Raw genomic sequence first — 19,876 nt, forward strand, 5'->3', positions numbered from 1 at the left:
TGGTAAAAAAAATGTGATTTATATCTGCACATTCCAAAACATCATATTGTAAACCTTCACAAAACATTCTGGGCTATGCCTACAAAACCTAAGCAAGGTGAACAGATACATACTATTTAATGAATTTGGGTCTGCTCTAACCATAAACCAAAAATTTCTCTTGCTTCGAAGATCCACACATACAGGTTGGCTGATCCCAGATTCTTGGATACTAATGTTCTGTTTAGTTTGGTGTTAGGTTTACCAAAATCAGGACAGGCACAGCTTATTTTCCAGAGAAATCTCAATACATACTTGGATTTGCCTGTAATTTTTATATTAATAATGGTTTAAGCAGCTACTTCTAAAATTCTATGTAGCTTTTGAATTAGTTAGGTGATAAAAAGTTCCATGGATGCCATTCTTTGAGGAAAAGTAGCACTCTTGTAATTGTTAGTTTAGTGAGGTATTCTCTAAATGCAAGACTTTCTGAGTATTTAAGTAGAGAGAGTATTCATGGTTAAATACAGGACCTCTTTATGGAAGTTAGCCTGAGCATGCACCAGATGGAATAAATTCAAAAAGTTTCTCTCCTCTTCATCACGGTCTCCTATATGCCACACACAGGAATGGATAGTAGGGAAAAGAAAATGACAGTTAAGTTTTTAAACATATAATTTATTTAAAACATAAGATGTCCTAATTTTTCCTAATAATATGTAACAGAAGACTAATTAGTAATCTTTACTAAGTCAGATGTTGACCATTGAAATCATGAAATTCTGTAAGAGCACTGAATTAAAAGTCAGAAGAAAAGGATATTGGTCCATGTTTTATTGCTTCTAATTTTATGACTTAGGTAGGCCAAGTCAGGTAATTTTTCTAAGCCTTAGTTTTCTCATCTGTAAAATAGGGTTAATTATCATGTTGACTACCTAATAAAACTGTAAAATAATATATATTGAGACTATACAAATATATTATGAAACTATACAAATGTTATACAATATTATACAATTATTGAGACTATACAAATATATTCATTGTATTATTATGATGAATATGATAGTTGATAAGAGAGTAAGTTAAAATTTTTTGCCATGCAAAATTGTAATTGGTTCCTTTCACAGCAGACTCTTCCATTTTGTTTCCCATTAAAACCAATATCAGATTTAAACAGTGAAAAAATCAGGAACTAAATATATCTCATGGAAAAATAAACAAAAAATGTCTACTTCTATTCTTAGTTTAGAAATAAAAGTCTACACAGAATTATCTGTCTTAAGTGGAAACTAGAATGCATTTTACTCTCACCTGTGCACCATCTACATGCATACTCACCAGACATAACTGACTGTAGCATTTCCATTATAACACATGCAAATGCATTTGCAACATTCTGCAGAAAGTTACTTCTTTCCACTGAAGTACTAAAGACTTTACAGACTTTGTGCATCATTTTAACTGCCCAATCCATGCAGTATAGTTCTTTCTCACACACCTGATATAGACATATAGAGCATTATGGTAAATCTTCATGTGAAGAAAGCTATAGACTTTGAAAATGGTATTAACTATGATGGTTTATGATTTTACATAATTTATTACACATGACATTATATTGAGTCTCTAAATGGGAAATGCTCCTATATCTGATACTCCTTTGCTTTCAGATGGTACAATTTTAGTGGAAAATGTATAATATAGATAAAAGTATGGTTCAAGATTATCATAGAATATTATTTATTAATGTAAGAACAAATATTGGAAACAATTATTAAACATGAAAATAAGATGTCTGCTCATTCACTCATTCAACAGATATTTATTGAGCACAGGCTAAGAACTGGAAATACAATGGTAAGCCATAAAGACAGAGTTTCTATATTCAAGGGGTCCAATCAGGGTGACAAACAGGAAATTTCGATAGACAAGAAAACTATAGTATTACCAACTTTCCATTTTGAGAGTTGTAGGGAATATTTATCTCTCTATTATTTAAAAGAGAAACATTTAAAGACTACATGTAATGGTTAATACTGAAAAGAAAAAGTTTTATTTACTAACACTCTGGCCAATTTAACTCACATAGCCAAATGATATACATCTTGGAAATAAACTAGTGTAACTAAATAATGTTAATCTGACAGGAAAGACTTATTGACTACTTACGTGTAAGGCATGGTACGAAGCACTATGAAAGAAGTAAGTGACATAGTCCTGGATTTCAAAGAATTTACAAGCTATTTGGGAGATGACTTACTGCACACATAAAATAGCTTAAGAACACTATTAATAAATGAAGATAAAGAGAAGACAAGTCTAAGGCAATTTAGGGAAAATTAATGATCAGAGTTGAGATGTTCATCAGAAAAGGCTTTCTAGAGAAGGCTTCTCCACCCCTAGTGACTTCCTTTCCATTCTGTTTGCTATAGTGCTGCCAAAGTGACCTTTCAAAAACTTAAAACTGATCTCTTCCTAAAACTTTTTAGCAGCACCCTATTAGAGGACATGTTCAACCTCCACGGGGTCTACAAGGCCCTTCATTACCCGGCCTCTCCGTTTCCATCTAACCTCCCACATCCTCCTCCTCTTCTGCACATTTTTCCCTTCTGAGATAATACTGAGCTGCTTACAGTCCTGTGAATATAGCCATGCAGTTCCATTTCTGTCTCTTTTTTGGAGGAACTTTCCTTAATTATTAAAATAAATATTTACATTGTGAATACAGTTAATTTAGTAGCTTTTTTCACATTTTAAAAAGAGCACAGAGGTTTCATTCATGTTTTAAGGAACTGAGTTGGTAAAGATCCTGTCTCCATTTAATAGAAAATGGATTATATTCAATTACTCCTCACAACACCCAACTGGAAGAGTATTCCATTGCTTTTGAAGCCTGTTTGAGCTGACATCTGTGATGGTAGCCGAATAAATGAGATTTCTATGTAACACGTGCAAGAACATGCAGGCAAATTATTCAATTTACCCCCTCTATCTGCCTGGTGAACTTTTATTCATTTTTAAAAACCTACTTTTACCTGAATTGGGGAGGCCCTCTCTGTGCTCTATACTCACCCAGTATTAGCTCCTCTCTGCTACCTCTGTTTGTACCTTTTTGCATATATATTCTTGCACTTATTTCTCTGAATTTATTTATATATACCTTGATATCTCTTAAAGACTCAAAAGCAGCTTTTGGTCAGAGATTTGTTCTATTAACTTCCATAGTCCTAGACTCTAACACAATGTATGGCACATAGTAAAAACTCAATTTGTGTTAAATGAATGAGTATTAAATATATTTTAAATGTTTTATTTTGAAAAACACTTTATACAAAAGTAGAAAAAATAGTGTAATGGACTCTCAGTACTCATTTTCCAGTTTCAACAATTGCCAATCTTGTTTTACCTCTATCACCTTTCACTTCCACATCCTCTCCTTGCTGCCCATTGACTATTCTGAAGCAAATCAAACGGGGTACTCCATTTTTTTAATGGAATTTTAAAAACAAGACTATAACTTGGCAGAGCTCTATGATGATAATCAAGACATGAAGTGGGGAGAGGTTAATATAGGGAATAATTCCAAATATTTATGTTTATCATAAACATTTTTAAATTTTACAAGTATATATAAAATATATACTTAAATAATTATTCTTTCAAAATGTTTTGTACATATTTCAGTTCCTTCAGGGCAGCTCCCTGGAAGGTCAATATAATGTTAAACAACTTGCTAGAGAAAAACTGATTTTTTACTTACCAAAGCCAAAAAGACTATTAGCCTTGCCAGTTCAGCAGCCCGTCCATTCACAGCTTTACTAGCCATGAAAGTGAAACAGATGTTGTTCCCACTTAGGATTAGGAGACGTGCATTATTCTCTAGAAGCCACTCACGGGGAACCACTTTTATTAGAGTAAGAACAGTTATTTAATGAGAAATTACACAATAGCTATAGTAAACATCATTAATTATACGCAATATTATATCACTTTATTGAAAATACAAGTAGTGCCAAGGGAAAAATTCAGAAAAGAATGCTTTAGTTTTTCAATTACAGCATTTAACTGTAGACAGAGATTATTGCCATGTTGTGGCAGCTCTTACAAATGTACCAGTAATATAGTCAAAGCATTTTTCCTACACATAGATCAACAGGCAAGTTGGTCTAATCTTGTGAAAAGAAAGAAATTTTGTAAACTTTTGAATCTAAAGGATTATGCATGACTGGAAAAAATTCTTTTACCTCTGCTATACCAACAGGAGAGGCTTTCTTCTTTACACAACTAGGAGGGTGTTTCTAAGAACTTGCAAAATAGGAATAATTGAGCTAAATTATGCAGCTTTCTAATAATAATGGTAATAAATATATATTTACAAAATTCACAATTGAAGCAAAGTAGTTGACTATATGCATTCTTTAAATATTTTAGAGCATTTAATGATTTCCAAGAGGTAAGCCAGTAGAATTACCCTTATTTTGTAACTGTATTCTAATAATAAATTTCTGTTACACTGTATGGTAAATATATATTTTTACCTGATAGTTCATCTACAAGACTGATAACATCATCTGCTGTCCACTCTTTGGTGCCTGTGTCATATAGTAATCTAATGGCATCAGCCAAACCTCTCAGGCTGGATTCATCTGTAGGTTCTTCTATCATTTTCTGCCAAATCACCTGTCCTGAATGACAATTGAAACAAAAATTAGGTTATGACACAATAGATGGATTTGTGATAAAAGACTTCATGGATTGTTTAAAAAGGAAATTAGATTGCATAATGGAATTCATTACTTATATATGTTATTTTCATAACGAAAGATCAATTCTGTGAAGAGTATCAATTTGAATGTCTCTGACTGATGTGATGAAGCCCAGCAACAACAGCTAAATGAAGTAAAGAAAAGGTAGTTCCACCAAGCAGAACAGGGCTTCTAGTTCAAAGATAATACTACTCCTGTAACAGACATTGGAATAAACAATTAATGTAATCTTACTAATATAAAATAAAATCTGAAAGAGAGAACATGCTATACTTGAGAATCTTCCAAACATTTATATCAAAACAGAGCAATTCAGGCAATTTTTGATTATTGACCTGTGACCAATTTTCTTTGTGAATTACACATACAAAAAAATTTAATCCCAGATTGGCTTCTTGCTGCTATTCGACATACTTAAACTGATTACCTCCTGACATAAGGCAATGTGAACTAAAGAAATACTAATTTTAACATCAACCTAAACTTAATTAGAAAGGCAAAAAATTGCAAAAAATCATCTTATGCACCCAAAATTAAGTAAAACATAAATTCCAACTACTACTTTGATTCACTGGCACTATTTGTCCCCTCCAGCAGCAAACATATTCTTGAGTTAAGATAATGTTTAAAAAGCAGCTATTTTAGGTAAATCAGAGATGATAGGAATATATGTGAAAATGGCATGCAGGATAACAATTTCTGTCTTGAAGCTTAAGTTATGCACAAGTTAATGTAACTATAAATCTATGAAATCATGAACTAGTTTAGTCATTAGGAATGATGAAACTGAGCTGGTACAAAAAGATATGCTTTCCAAAAATAAAAGTAACCAGTTTTGTAACATATGTTGCTAAAAAATAGATGCTCACCATCTTGAGGAGATATTGGTCCAAAGATGATATACAGTAATCTTGCCTGATTCACCATTGGCCATGGTTTTAATATACGTGTCAACCAAAAAACAGAATCACTTCGATGTGTCCAGTGATCAAGCAGGACATTCCTGCAGAACAGTCTGGTCCTTAACTCCAGTTTTCGGGCACTTCCTATGAAGACAAAAGACTTGTAAATCATTTTTTCCTAGAAAGGTTGATGTGAATAATTGATAGGTCGAAGATATACATCATTAACATGCTTTATACTGAAAGTGTTACTTCATTTTCTTCTAAAAATTGTAGATTATCAAGGGGCTTTTTTTTAACAGCTTTATTGAGATATAATTTACATACCATACAATTTACCCATTTAAAGCATACAGTTCAATGGCTTTTAGTATATTCACAGACATGTGCAGCCAACACCAAGTCAATTTTAGAACATTTTGATCACCTCAAAAAGAAATCCTGCTCTTATAGCTATCACTTCCCTATGCCTCCATACTTTACCACCCCCAGCCCCAAGCAACCAATAATCTACTTTCTGTCTCTATAGATTTCCCTATTTTGGACTTTCATATGAATGAAATCATATAGTACATGGTCTTTTGTGACTGGCTTCTTTCTTTAGCATAACATTTTCAAGGTTCATCCATGTTATGGCATGTATCAGTACTTCATTAACTTTTATGGCTAAATAATATTCCATTGTAGATATACCACATTTTGTTTATACATTTGCCCATTGATGGACTTGTGGATTATTTCCACCTTTTGGGTCCATTCTGAATAATGCTGCTATTAACACTCATGTACAAGTTTCTGTGTGGACATGTTTTCATTTCTCTTGGGGATATATCTAAGAGTAGAGTTGCTGGGTCATATGGTAACTCTATATTTAGTCATTTGAGGAACTTGCCAAATTGTTTTCCAAAGTGGCTGAACCATACAACAATGTATGAGCGTTCTAATTTCTCCACATTCTCATCAACACTTGTTATCTGACTTTATGATTCTGGCCATCGTAGTAGATAAGAAGTGGTATTTCATGTTTTTTTTAAACAGCTTTATTGAAATATGAATAATTTAAATACCATACAATTTACTTACTTAAAGTGTATAACTCAGTAGTTTTTAATATATTACATTACTAATTTTTTAAAATTGTGGTAAAATATATAACATAAAACTTGCTATTTTAATAATTTTTAGTGTACAATTCAGTGGCATCAATTATATTCACAATGTTGTTCAACCATCACCACTGTCTATTTCTAAAACTTTTCATCACCTCAAACAGAAACTCTGTAATAATTAAGCAATAATGTTCCCCTTCCCTTACTTCCTGGTAACCTCTAACTACTTTCTGTTTTTAGGACTTTGCCTGCTTGTTCTAGGTACCTCATGTAAGTGGAATCATACAATATTTGTTTTTTCGTATCTGACTTATTTCACTTAGCATAATATTTTCAAAGTTCATTCATGTTGTAGCATGTATCAAAACTTCACTCCTTTTTATGGCTGAATAATATTCTACTATATATTTATACCACATTTTGTTTATCCATTCATCTGTTGATGAACATATAGTTGTTTTCACATTTTAGCTATTGCAAATGATGCTACAATGAACACTGGCATACAAAAATGTGTCCAAGTCCCTGCTATAAATTCCCTTCGGTATATATAATACCTAGGAGCGGAACTGCTGGGCCACATAATTCTGTTTTAACTTTTCGAGGCATGGTCAAACTTTTCCATAGTGGCGGCACCATTTTACATTTCTATAGCATTTATGTTCTACTTATTTATAGAAAAGACAGTGTAAGTAGAAAGTCTACCAGTGATCTAAGGCCATATGTAAATAAGCATTCCCTGATTATGTTAAGCCAAGTAACACAGACGTTTAAAAGACATTACTGCAGGCCTGGGGAAATCAAGAAAGGTTTTACAGAGTAGGTCAGGCAAATTGGGTCCTAAAGGATGAGAAGGAGAGATGGTATTCCAGGAAGAAAAGAGAATGAATAAAAGGTATGAGGTAGAAATGTTTAAGAGGTGTCTGAGACACAGTGAGTAGAGCACTATGCCTACTCTGCATCAAACTGATATAAAGAGTAATGGGCAATAAGTTTGAAAAAGTACGTTAGGATTAGATTGTGAAAGCCAGGCTAGTTGGGACTTTATTTTGAAAATATCAGGGAACTAATAAAGTTTCTGATCAAGGGAGGAATATGATAAATTAATTTTGTTATTATTTCACTGGGCTTCCAAGTCTGCCTTTTTAATCCATAATTTGTTTTACAATGAAATAATTCAAGCTGACAGAAAAGCAGAGATACTATAACAAATACTGTGTATCAACTTTACTCACTTAAAGTATATAACTCAATAGTTTTAAATATATTATTTGACATAGCTTTGTCAAAACTTTACTTTTTGCTACATTTGCTTCAGATTTTTAAAAATAAATAAAAACATTACCAATATAGTTTGGATTGGATGTGGCCCACCCACATTACAAAGGGTGATCTGCTTTACTCAAAGTCTACTGATTTAAATGTTAATCTCATCTAAAAACTAACTTCAGAGAAACATCTAGAATAATGTTTGACCAACTATCCGGGTACTATGGCCTACTCAACTTGACATACAAAATTAACTCTCACATCTCCCAACTATATTCTTATACTTTTTAATATATACGTGTAACCATAAAGAATATATAGAATTATTTTTCATGTTTTTCCTATGTATATAAATGATTCCATATTGAACGTATCATATGGTAACCTTTTTTCTCACGTTATATTTTGAGATTTATCTATATTAAATACACATGGCTCTAGTTCATTCGTTTTAACTACTAATGGTTTTGATTGTATGAATATGCCACAATTCATTTATCCATTTTCCTGACAATAAGCATTTAGGTGTTTGCAGCTTTTCATGGTTACATGCTTCAATACTCACTCTTACACGTCTCCTTGTGCATACTGTGGGAGTTTCTCAGAGTGAAATTGCTGGGTTATAGGAGTCTATAATTTTAAAAATATGAAATATTTAAGGTATATACAAAGGTTTAAAGAATACTATAATGAACACCTTTGTATCCTCCACCCAGCTTAAGGAATAAAATATTAATAGAGTTGAAGCTCTCTGAGTACTTCTCTTTCTTTAACACAAACCACTTGTGTCTCACTATCTAATTCAGTGTTTATCATTCCCTTACATTTCTTTGTCCTTTTACTATAAACAGATGCCACAATTTATTTTTAAATATACCTTAGAACTCTGCTATTTTTCTGTCTTAATCTCTGTATGTTGTTTCTGAATTGTATTAATAGTTCTTTACCTGGTTTGCTGAAGACAATGGTCTGCATCTTGCGGGAGAGATTAGTCATTTCACACAAGAAGTTATAAACACGATGGCACTCAAGTTCATCCCAACCTGCTGTTAAGGTCTGAAGATAAGAAAATAAAGGAAACATTGCAGATATTCAGATCCTCACATCAAAACATAAGTCAATGCTGCCTTATAAGCATAACTGTTGTAGCACATGAATGAGGTGATGCACAATTTTTATCCACTATGGGACTGTTGAAATTAATAAGAAATTTTATATAAACCAAATCTAGAAATGCTCCAAATCCAGTTTCTTTTCAGTTGTAAAGGGAGCATCTTTTCAGAGAACTTCTAAATGGTACTAAATCCTGAACTCTTGCAGTGTGAGGACAATAACAAAGACCCAAACCCTAGAACACAGCTTTAAAGACATCTGACTCACAACCATATTATGGCTTAGTTGCAGACTACAGTAGAACTCCTTTGACCCCCTCTAGCTATCATTTATGATATTGCTTAGAAAAAATAATGATCTCATTTTAATGTGACAATTATGAGCATTTATTTATGAGCTTTGGATGTGAACAAGCAAAAAAAGTTTTATTAGGACAGAATTGAATACTTACCTTTGGACAAACTTGAATGTACAGTTAAACATATATGAAAAGGAAATTTAAATGATATATCACTATATAATCGATCCTTGAACGACACAGGTTTAAACTACGCAGGTCCACTTATACTCAGATATTTTTCAACAAATACCTGTACTGTTTTCAATAGGAGGTTGGATGTCTGCGAATGTGGAGGGCTGACTGTATTCATTGATCTACGCCATTTTATTTTTTAAGAATTTTTATAGGAGTTTATTTGAGCCAAACTGATGACAAATTGCTGGGAAGCAAGACCTCAAATGCTCCCAATCTACGCCGTTTTATACAGGGGACTTGAACATCCATGGATTTTGGTATCCGTGGGAGGTCTTGGAACCAATCCCGTTCGGATATCAAGGGACAACTTAAATTTTAGGGGAATTAAGTATTACGTGTGCATTTTCGACTGTGCACAGGTCAGTCGAAAACCCTCACATTGTTCAAGGGTCAACTAAAATTCGATTTTGAAAGAGTTGATTAATCACATAAATTTTTCTTAAAATAGTTGACCTGGATTTCAGTAGTGCAAAAATTGATCTTATTTCTGGAAGGACACAGAAGAAACTGCTTACGTTGGAAAATTCTGTTGAAGGGAACTCAGTGGACAAGGGACAGGCTAGGGAGGGAGACTGACTTTTCACTTTGTACCATTTGAATTTTACATAAATACATGTGCTCATATTACCAGTCTCAAAGAAACGGGAAAAAAACAAAACAGCAAAAATCTATCTTGGAAGAGGACTAGTAGGAGGGGTTATGCCCCTAGAATGTGGGTGTGCAGATGGTGGCTGGCAGACTGGGATATAAGCAAGATTGTTGTAAAACTGTTGTAAACCTTATAAGGTTGTTGTAAGTTTTAAATAAGTTAGTACATGTAAACTGCTTAGAACACTGTAATATATTTATAATATATTATTATTGAATAACATTTAATTATAATATTGTTATCTTCTTTGTTTATAATAAAAGATTAGTCAAAAATGTTCTTAAAAGCATACTGTTGATTTTTTTTCCAGCTCTATTAAGAGATCATTGACATATAACATTGTTGAAGTTAAAGGTATACAACATAGCAATTATATATACACACACACACACACACACACACACACACATATATACACACACATATCAAAATGATTACATAATAAGGTTACATTTATCACCTCCTATAATTAGAATTTTCTTCATACAGTCGATTTCTAAAATCACATCTTACATAACTAACTCAAGATTCAAAAAACTAATTACACACACACACACACACACACACACACACACACCTTGCCCCACACTATTTCTAGTCTTTAAAATATTGGTTAGAAACTTGGAGAACACTGGTATAGAGCAAATAAATGTTAAATATGTCTTACTGGTGAGAAATCCAAGAAAATCTTATTAGATTTTCAAACATTATTAGATTAACACGTTCTCAAATTTTTACAATTTTATTTTGTTCTTCTTCTAGATTATTACTTTTATTAACCCATGGAACACTATACTACATGCTCTATTTGTCAACAGTTCAAAAACATTCCTTTTATTTCATTAAAAAAAAAGTACCTGTAAAAACATGCCATAACATGATAATCCTAAACATTGCATAGGAGCTGCACAGCCATTGAATTTAAAACAGGAAACCTGTAAAGAGAAAAACGATTAATTCCTCCTTTGCAGTGGAACTGTACAATGATTTGACAGTCAAATTTAATGGAAATATATGATTGTCAGTATTAACTGAAAATAACTAAAACACTAAATAACTGATTAGCATTGTTATATAGGTGGGGATTACGAAAGAAATATAAAACAAAGGTTACCTTCAAGGAGCTCACAATTTATTTAGGAGCATAAGATATGCACATATGAAATTATTTGGTAATTCAGGTTAGAATATGTATAAATTCTAAAATGACCGAAAAAAATATTATATCAGACACTATGAAAGCAGGGAAATGATAAATTTGGGAATGATCAAAAAAGCTTATGAAAGATATGAAACAAGCAATGTCTTAAAATAGGATTCAGATATAACAAATGCAAAGGATTGGTGAGGAAACAGTAAGGACAAAATTGTATTGAGGTAAGAAGAACTAAAGTTTACTTGGAAAGAAAGATATATATGACCAGCTTAATTAGACTCAAAGTCATAGGAAGTAAGGTTGCATTGTCAGGGAGAGCCTTAAATACCAGCTATGGACTTTGGACCTTTTCTTGCTGAAACTGAGTAGCCACTTAAAGATTTTTGAGCAAGAAAATTAACTTGATGGAAGCGATGCGTAAGGAAGAATAACCTTGATTCAGTGTATAGAATGTCTTGGGGACTGAAGAACTGGATGGCAGAAAGATCATCTGGGAAGGTGCTGCAATAATACAGACCTGAACACAATGCAAACACTGACGTGAAAAAGCCAGTGCATCAGAAATAGTTTGCATACTATTGAGAATAGAACTGAGTGTTGTGTGTATGTTTGGGTTTGTATAGTGAGGCTCAATTTCTTAGAGATTATGCCCAAATACATGATACACGTACATGATACATAAATTATCATAAGTGTTGTTATTTTATATATTAAAATAACTTTCTTATGTTTTTGTATATTTAAACAGTAAGATTTTGACATTCAGAAATTATTTCATTTTAATAAAATATCTAAATCACCACTTTAAAACATCCTCAGGATTCCTGTGTGGGTTAAAATACTTTTATACTCTGATAAACCTAATAAGCTTAAATGATATATTTAATTATATATAAAAATTATTTTATAATAAGTGAAAGACTACTGTACTACTACATTTTATAATCTTTGAGTACTTGGTAAAGTATTAGATTATCACTGATTAATTTTTTAGTACTAATTCATGAAGTTCTACTAATTAAAGACAGATTTTAAATGAGTACAATAATAAAATATCTTTACTGGAAATTAAGATTGTGAAGTAATTCAGAAGTGTGATCTTACTTCTGCGAATATCTTGTGAATGTACTTTAGTCTTTCCTTTGTAGGTAGCAGCAATGTACATCTTTTAAATAGTAAACCTGAGAAAGTAAAGAGACACATGAAAAAATGGCAACAACAATGCAATTAATTTAAGAATATCTACAAAGCACAGCATAACATTTCCTGAAAGTCAAGTATATTATAGTATATCATAGTGGACTGTGAACTGATGTGGTTAAGAGGAAGTTTGGGAGGAAGAGTGCAAAACATTTATAACATATGGTGATTACTAAGTGACTCTGATGTCCACCTAAGAAGCACTGGCATAAAACCTTAAAATATTATGAAGTTGATACTATAGGACAGATATAGAAACGTATTTAGATTTAAAAAGATGCAATAACAAGACAAAATACACTAGGGAAACTTTATGTTGTCTTTATTCCATAGAAAACATATTCCAATATCTCTTGGAATTAACTTCATGTCCACAAAGGAAAATGTTTTGAATTGCTAATGCAAAACATGGAAAGAATGGGAAAAGAGATTTTGTATTCCTTTCTCTAAATAAAAAAAGTTAGAAGTCACTTTTGCTCATAGAAAGTAGCCAGTTTGGATGAAATATCTATTTCTTCCTTCAAAGATATCCTTTTATGGAGCATGCATGTTAAGAATGTATAGAATTTTATGTTCAGATATTTAAAAAAGAAAAAACAAATCTTCCAATTTCCCAGTGAGATATGTAACTTAAACTACAGTGACAGGAAGCGTATGATTTGTTTCCTCTAACTTGAAGTAGTCTGTTTTCCTAAAATGGTAATACATCGTTAACATTCCTATGAGGGCAAATGTCCTCAAACTAAAGATAAGATATATGAGTCAGGTATGAAAATATATACCTGAATATCATGACTTTTCTTCAATTTTATCTTCTCTGCATTTACTTTTTAACATAATATAATAACTACTTTATATGATTCTATAGAATCTAAGGGAATCTAATTTATTTTTAGACATTGCTATGTTTGGCTAACACATGACCAGAATTGAGTTTTAAACATAAACCCTCCCTATTTTGGGGCATAAAAAGACATTTTCAGTGTTTGGTTTTTAGGCTGAGTTCTTTTCCTTTCATGTTTTGGCATCCATGGCATATCATAGCTGGGGAATTGTAAGCTATAATTTTATGTTGGTTGCCTTTTCTAATATAAAACTCCTATTTTGAAGGGTTGCAATTTACCATAAAAACAAATACTGGCTGACTTATTTACTTTTTAAACACAGGTGCTTTGCTATACCCTTTAGAGACCCACTTCTTTAATTTCTTCATACTAAAATAGAGTCAGATGTAATGTTCTTTCCACACTGGCCATCTGCTCTGTTTTGTATGAAGAAGCAAATTAAAATTTATAATCTTCAGAGTGCAGGATTCTGAAAATGTTACTTTAATGTCTGAAAACAAGAACAGATCAGATAGGAATGGCAACATGAAAAAATGGTAAGTACATCAAACATTGACCTAAAGAATCAGTCATAAGCCAGGTGCTGCATCAAAATTAAATGGAAGTTTGAAATGATTACATGAATAAAACTGTTTTAAAAAGTTAGCTATTAAGATTAGTACACATTTGTATTTTTTGACTGAATTATCCATATAGTTGTCTTAATGCTTTTGTTTGTTTGTTTAAGCAATTGAACCTTGGTCAGAGAGAAAATATTCTTTTAGATAAAAACCAAAGAATAAGCTCTTTTACCCAAGTATCACTTCCTCTGCAACAAAGGATGTTTGAAAACAAGATATTCACAATGACAAATAGCAAAAAGTAATTGCATATTCTGTTACAAGCTTTAACAGAGCCTAATCATAAATACTGAAGCCAATCACACTGTAATCATATTACGTATCTTTTATTTAGTCTTATTAAGTATACTTGTCAAATACACTTTGAGATATTTATGCATCTATGTAGTCTTATTTTATTATCTTAAAGATAGGCATCCTTGGGCTGCTAAAAGCTAATATTCACTTAACTTACTATTATGCTTTTATTTAAATCTCAACATCACTTTGATATTTGATTTTATTGCCATACTTTGGTTAATTATAAGGTGATTTCATAATAAATTGGTATCATTAATCAAGTCAAAATTAGAATTTTATTTCAGCACTCTTAGGGAGAATGAAATAAAGCAATGGGGTAAAGGACATAAATGAACACAAATCAAGGGAAGAAAGATTATACAAATTTCCTTTGATAAGGTTAATTTAATCATAGCATAATGATTTATTATTCAATGTGTACAGCGCTTAAAAAAAGAAAACCATTGTTTCTGATAAAAGAATAATTGATCTTGCACAACAATGTGTTTAAATTTCTTTTCTGTTTTAAGGAATAGATTATGGTTGAAAGGGAAAAGAGGTATAAAGATAAAAGTCATTAGGTCCACCGGAGGTAAAGCATAGAAAATACCTCAATTTCCTAAACTGGTAAGCCACCTAGATAATACACATTGGCAACATTGTATCCCCATGAAATCACAAGGACTGACACTTTACATTAAAGTTCATTCTCACATCTTTAAAGATAAGCATAAGGGACTATTTTAAGGTAAAGTCCTCACACTGAAGAGTAAAAGCATCATAGAAACAGGCCCACTTTAGGAAACATTCTATTTCCTATGGGCCTTAGAGAATTGTGTATAATAAAATCCCCTTAATTAAGTGTGGTTCTTTACTTGTTACAATTCTATTACATACATTACCTATAAGTCTGTAGTGTTCCAGTATAACGGAGTCTTGTCTCCTGCCAGGCAGCTCAAGGTTATGAAAGTCCTGTAGTAAAAGTCTTTTGCTTCCTGATGAGGTTGAGATATAATTAATTATGTGTCGGTTGATTGTTTTGGACGCCATGCTTAGCATGCTGATGTCTTTCACTACCAAAAAAACATGAATACATATATATGAATGGCTTAAATACAAGAATGTCACCATTAGTACAATGTATTAGCATTTAAGTTATCTCATTAATAATACTAAATAATAATAAAAATAAATAATAGCAATGAGGGAATTCTTAAAATTGTTTTAATTCCAATGCTCAATCTTCTCCAATAAAAAAAAAAATCTTTAAACAAAAAAACTTGAACGGCACCCTCCACAACTAGGATTGAAAGGACAACAACTTGACTTGGAAAAAAGTCCTGGAAGTACACACTGTTCCCCAGTAAAGTCCTGTCCCCCTTCCCCAATGATAAAAAAAAATCTTTAAATCCAATGCTCAATGAATTAGAAATATTTTGGGATGTATCAGTCAAGTTACGATGTCATGATGATTAGAAACACGCTTTAAAGAGTTTGAGTTTCGTACTTTCTCATTGTACCACTTGAAACTTGATGAAACTTTAGAAAATAAACTTAATGTGAACACCATTAATTCTAGCAGGGCCTACGATGACAAAGTAGTTCTTGGGGAAAACAAAAATATTCGAGTGTTTATTTTCATAGTCCTTCTCATAGTCCCCAAACCTCACCTGACAAATATCTTATGATTAGTTGGAATATTTCCAATGGCAAGGCTTTAAAGTTTCCAAGTGTTGATAAAGGCTGAGAATCTGAGTCAACGGTATTGTTGGAAATATAGCTGGATCGACGATTACTACGTCTATATTTCTGACTGGGAATCAAAGTGAAATTGGTATTTATTCTAGATGCCATCCTTTTTCTTATTTTGTGAATTTATCCTGGTTAGAAAAACAAAGTACAAGAGACAAAAAAGAAAAGAAATTACAGTGATGAAGAACTTTAGTTTTTTAAATGAAGAGGTAGATACTTTGATGGGCAATAGCTGTCCCTCTATATTTACAAAACTTTTTATATGGAGTTCCCACCAGTATAGTCCATTATTCATCTCAGCATGATATGAAATATTTAAAAATCTTTTCCCTCTTAGGCAAATATTCTAGATAGATTAAGAGTTTTAGTAGAAAGAAAGACATGTTTTTGGATGAGATATATTCTAAGAAAAGAAATACACAAAATTTTTAAAAAGTAAAAGATTTAACACAAAAGAAAAAATATAACAAATTAAATACATCCAATATCTGTCAATTAGTATATTGCTTTTACGATTTTTACATTCTAAGAAAATCAAAATATTAACGTAGCTTTAAAACTTTGTAGTACTGTTTTTCTATTTATTTAAAACAGTACTGACATGTTTTATTAGCAACAATAAAAACAAAAAGATAAAAAATAGAGACTAAGTTTTGAGCTTTTAAAATTTACTAGCTCTAATAGATTAAAAATGTTGTATTACTATTATCAATTATGTGATGTATAATGCACAAATAAGGAGTGAAATTAACGTCCTGTAAAATTAGTAAGATTCAAATACATAAATGAATAAAAATTTTCCCCTCAATTCCACTCTTGGTTCATAATACTGATAAATCTCAGGAAGGTCCTACACAACTTGATTTCAAAATGAACATTTCTTAGAGGGAACTTATTAAAATCACTGATAATTTATTTACACTAAACAAGAATTCTTTAAAAAAATTATTCATCACACACAGTGAATTTGTGTCACTATTGTTCCAATAAAGGAAACATTGTCTTTTGTAATATACATGTACATATGCATAATCACAATTCCAGTCTAAAGCTCCTTGTTCCTGAAGTAACAACTAAGATACTTTATCAGTTACAAACATATCTGACCCAGATACATTTTCTCCCCCCTTTGTCAAAAAATTGCTAAAATCACATTGTTACTTACTCATCTTAGGTTACATATCAACTAATATAAATTTAAAATCAGTTACACATTTGAAAACATAGCCAAAAAATTTAGTGCTTAGTGAAAAGCACACTGTGAACCTCCTTTAAGACCACCATATCAAAGCACTTTGCTTCAGCATTGAGCATTTAAATTAGTAGTTATTTTTAAAATAATCATTAAAATTATACAAGTAACACGTGCATTGTCAAAATGTTTACAAAACACAGCAAAAGATTAAATTTGCTTATAAACGCTTTGGTTTATATCATTCCTGAATATCACATGTATATTTCTTTTTAACAAAAACGGGGGATCATTGGTCATTCTACTTTGTAATCTGCCTTTTCAATTGTGATTATAATTAAAATTGTGATTTTTTTCCATGCTAATACGAAGTAATATGTTTTAAAAGCTGCATATACATCCACCAAATGAAAGAATCTTAATTTATTTAATCTATAAGGTTTTTTGTTTGGTTTCCTCACAGTAGGCGTTTTAAAGCATTTTCATTATAATAAAATACAAATCTGGCCTAGGATTTATCCTGCTTCTCTGAGGAACTTATAAAGAGGGACTTGGGTGGGGCTTGTGGGCTCTTCAGACTCACGGACACTTGGTACCTGGGGACGTCAGTGTATCAATCACTGAGTATATATATATTTTTAAATCTCTGAGAAGATTAAGAAACGATGGCAGAAATTCTCTTAAAACTGAAGTCTTTTTACAATTCCTTATTTTCCTCACTCAGACCTGAACGTTTTGGGGGAGACAGCAGGCTTTTCGGAAATTTTTAAAGGTGGAATCCTAAATCATCGCTGGTTTCCTCTCACCCCTCTAGAGAACGAGAATCCCGGGCCAAAATAATAACAATAAAATGTTTCGCTGCCTCTGTTCTATCCCCTTCATTTTCGACTATTCGTGAAAGGCTTTGAGCGCCCTCTTGGAGGAACTTGTTTTCCCCCTTTCAGAGAAAACCATCCCACAGCAAGTCACCGGGATTTCGACTTTGTTTGAACCTAAGAGAACGCTCTGAAGAGACCCACCCCATATGCTCGGGTATTAGGTCAAAACATCTCCAAAGAGGTAAACTAGGGAGGCCATAAAAGAGAAACTGGCCAATACAGGAATCAAAGCACACTGGGATGCATTTTTTGCCCCCTTCAGGCCATCAAAAGTTGAAACCACCTCAAGAAAGTTTGGTGAAACAAATCTTTTTACCACAGATTTTGACAGTTTTCCGGCTAAAGAATCACAGGAAGATGGGATTTAGTCGTTTTGCCCCACCATCCTCAAATTTCTTAATTTAAAAAAAAAAAATCTCCTCAAGATTTCCCCCTCGGGAAGAGACAGTGCCGCTGCGCTCAGCTCCGGAGCTGCGTCCCGCCCCCCCCGCGTCTCAGAGGCCTCGAGAAGAGTTTAGAATCCTCCCAGGAGCCCCAGCGGGAGGGAGGCCCCGCCTCCTCATGAATAATAAGAAACCTAGCTCCCATAGTGCCCACCTCCCTCATGAATAATTAACGACCACGAGGTCCTTGGAGCCCGACCCCAGGCCAAAGCCGTCTTGTGCTTCAGGCTGAAGCCCGGAAAGGGTGGAGCCGTTGGAGTCTTGGGGAGGGGAGCGTGCAAAGGAAGAGCAGCGCCGTGGTGAGCCATACTTAGGCTCCAAACCACTTCCTTTCCTTTCAACCTAGTTTTGAGCCGACTTTTTATTCCCTCCACCCCCACCCCAATAGGGTAAGTTACAAGAGCTTTCATCAAAACTTCTGTTGGAAAACACCTCCAAACATTCCTTTTGAAATCTGACTGCCTAGAATCAAAGACCGTTGAGTACCTCCAGCCTTTCAAGATGAGAGACTGATGAACTGATCTTTCTAGCTTAGCCCTGCTCCCTGCAAGTTTAAGTTCTCGTTCATTTATTCACTCAGAGGCTATTTTTCGAAGCCTGCTCTGGGCCAGTCACTTGGAGTAGGCCCTAAGGATACAACAGACAGCAAGACAGATAAATTTCCTTAATGGAGCTTATTAGTTTAATGGGGAAGGTGGAGTAAACACAAAATAAAATAAACTACTGGTGGAGAGCAATGTTATGCAGGAAATAAGGCAGCTGAAAATAGGAAGGTTGGGGGTGTCATGTGTGCCTACTTTAGACAGACTGGTGAAGAAGGTCCCTTTGAGGAGGTTACATTTAATTTGAGAATAGATGGGAAGGAGTCAGGATAAGGGCTGGGGAGAAAATGAACAGCAGGAAAGATTTTGGTACGTTCCAGAAATTTGCAAGGCTGGCTGGCTGAGTTTAGTGAGAAAGTAGGAGAGTGGCATCATAGAGACCATGGAGAGATAGGCACAGACTGGGATAAGCAGGACCTCATTATATAAAGGCCCTAAAACAGGGCCATTTTAGAACCTCTGAAGGCCCTATATACCCCCAAAAGGGGACCCACACCACCTTATATCCAACAAAATATTATGTACCCACATCCTTCATTAAAATAAAATATAAGTAACTACATAAAGGTGGAGTTGAAATGTAG

General features: G+C 33.0%; 1 protein-coding gene across 1 annotated transcript in view; it reads right to left on the reverse strand.

Annotated features, from left to right (window-relative positions):
* Positions 1-450: 450 nt before the first annotated feature.
* FBXO47 (F-box protein 47) overlaps positions 451-19,876 on the reverse strand; it is a 35,365-nt gene continuing 15,939 nt past the window's right edge. Inside the window, exons 2-11 of the mRNA XM_074320486.1 lie at positions 16,096-16,305; positions 15,328-15,498; positions 12,586-12,662; positions 11,183-11,260; positions 8,976-9,084; positions 5,618-5,794; positions 4,521-4,667; positions 3,743-3,885; positions 1,321-1,480; positions 451-589 (exon numbers count right to left, since the gene is read on the reverse strand). Of these exons, the coding sequence (XP_074176587.1) occupies positions 477-589; positions 1,321-1,480; positions 3,743-3,885; positions 4,521-4,667; positions 5,618-5,794; positions 8,976-9,084; positions 11,183-11,260; positions 12,586-12,662; positions 15,328-15,498; positions 16,096-16,279 (1,359 nt within the window). The 5' untranslated portion in view covers positions 16,280-16,305 and the 3' untranslated portion in view covers positions 451-476. The remainder of the gene's footprint in view (positions 590-1,320; positions 1,481-3,742; positions 3,886-4,520; positions 4,668-5,617; positions 5,795-8,975; positions 9,085-11,182; positions 11,261-12,585; positions 12,663-15,327; positions 15,499-16,095; positions 16,306-19,876) is intronic.

Source organism: Rhinolophus sinicus, linkage group LG15, assembly GCF_036562045.2.
Source record: "Rhinolophus sinicus isolate RSC01 linkage group LG15, ASM3656204v1, whole genome shotgun sequence".
Taxonomy (NCBI): Eukaryota; Metazoa; Chordata; class Mammalia; order Chiroptera; family Rhinolophidae; genus Rhinolophus; species Rhinolophus sinicus.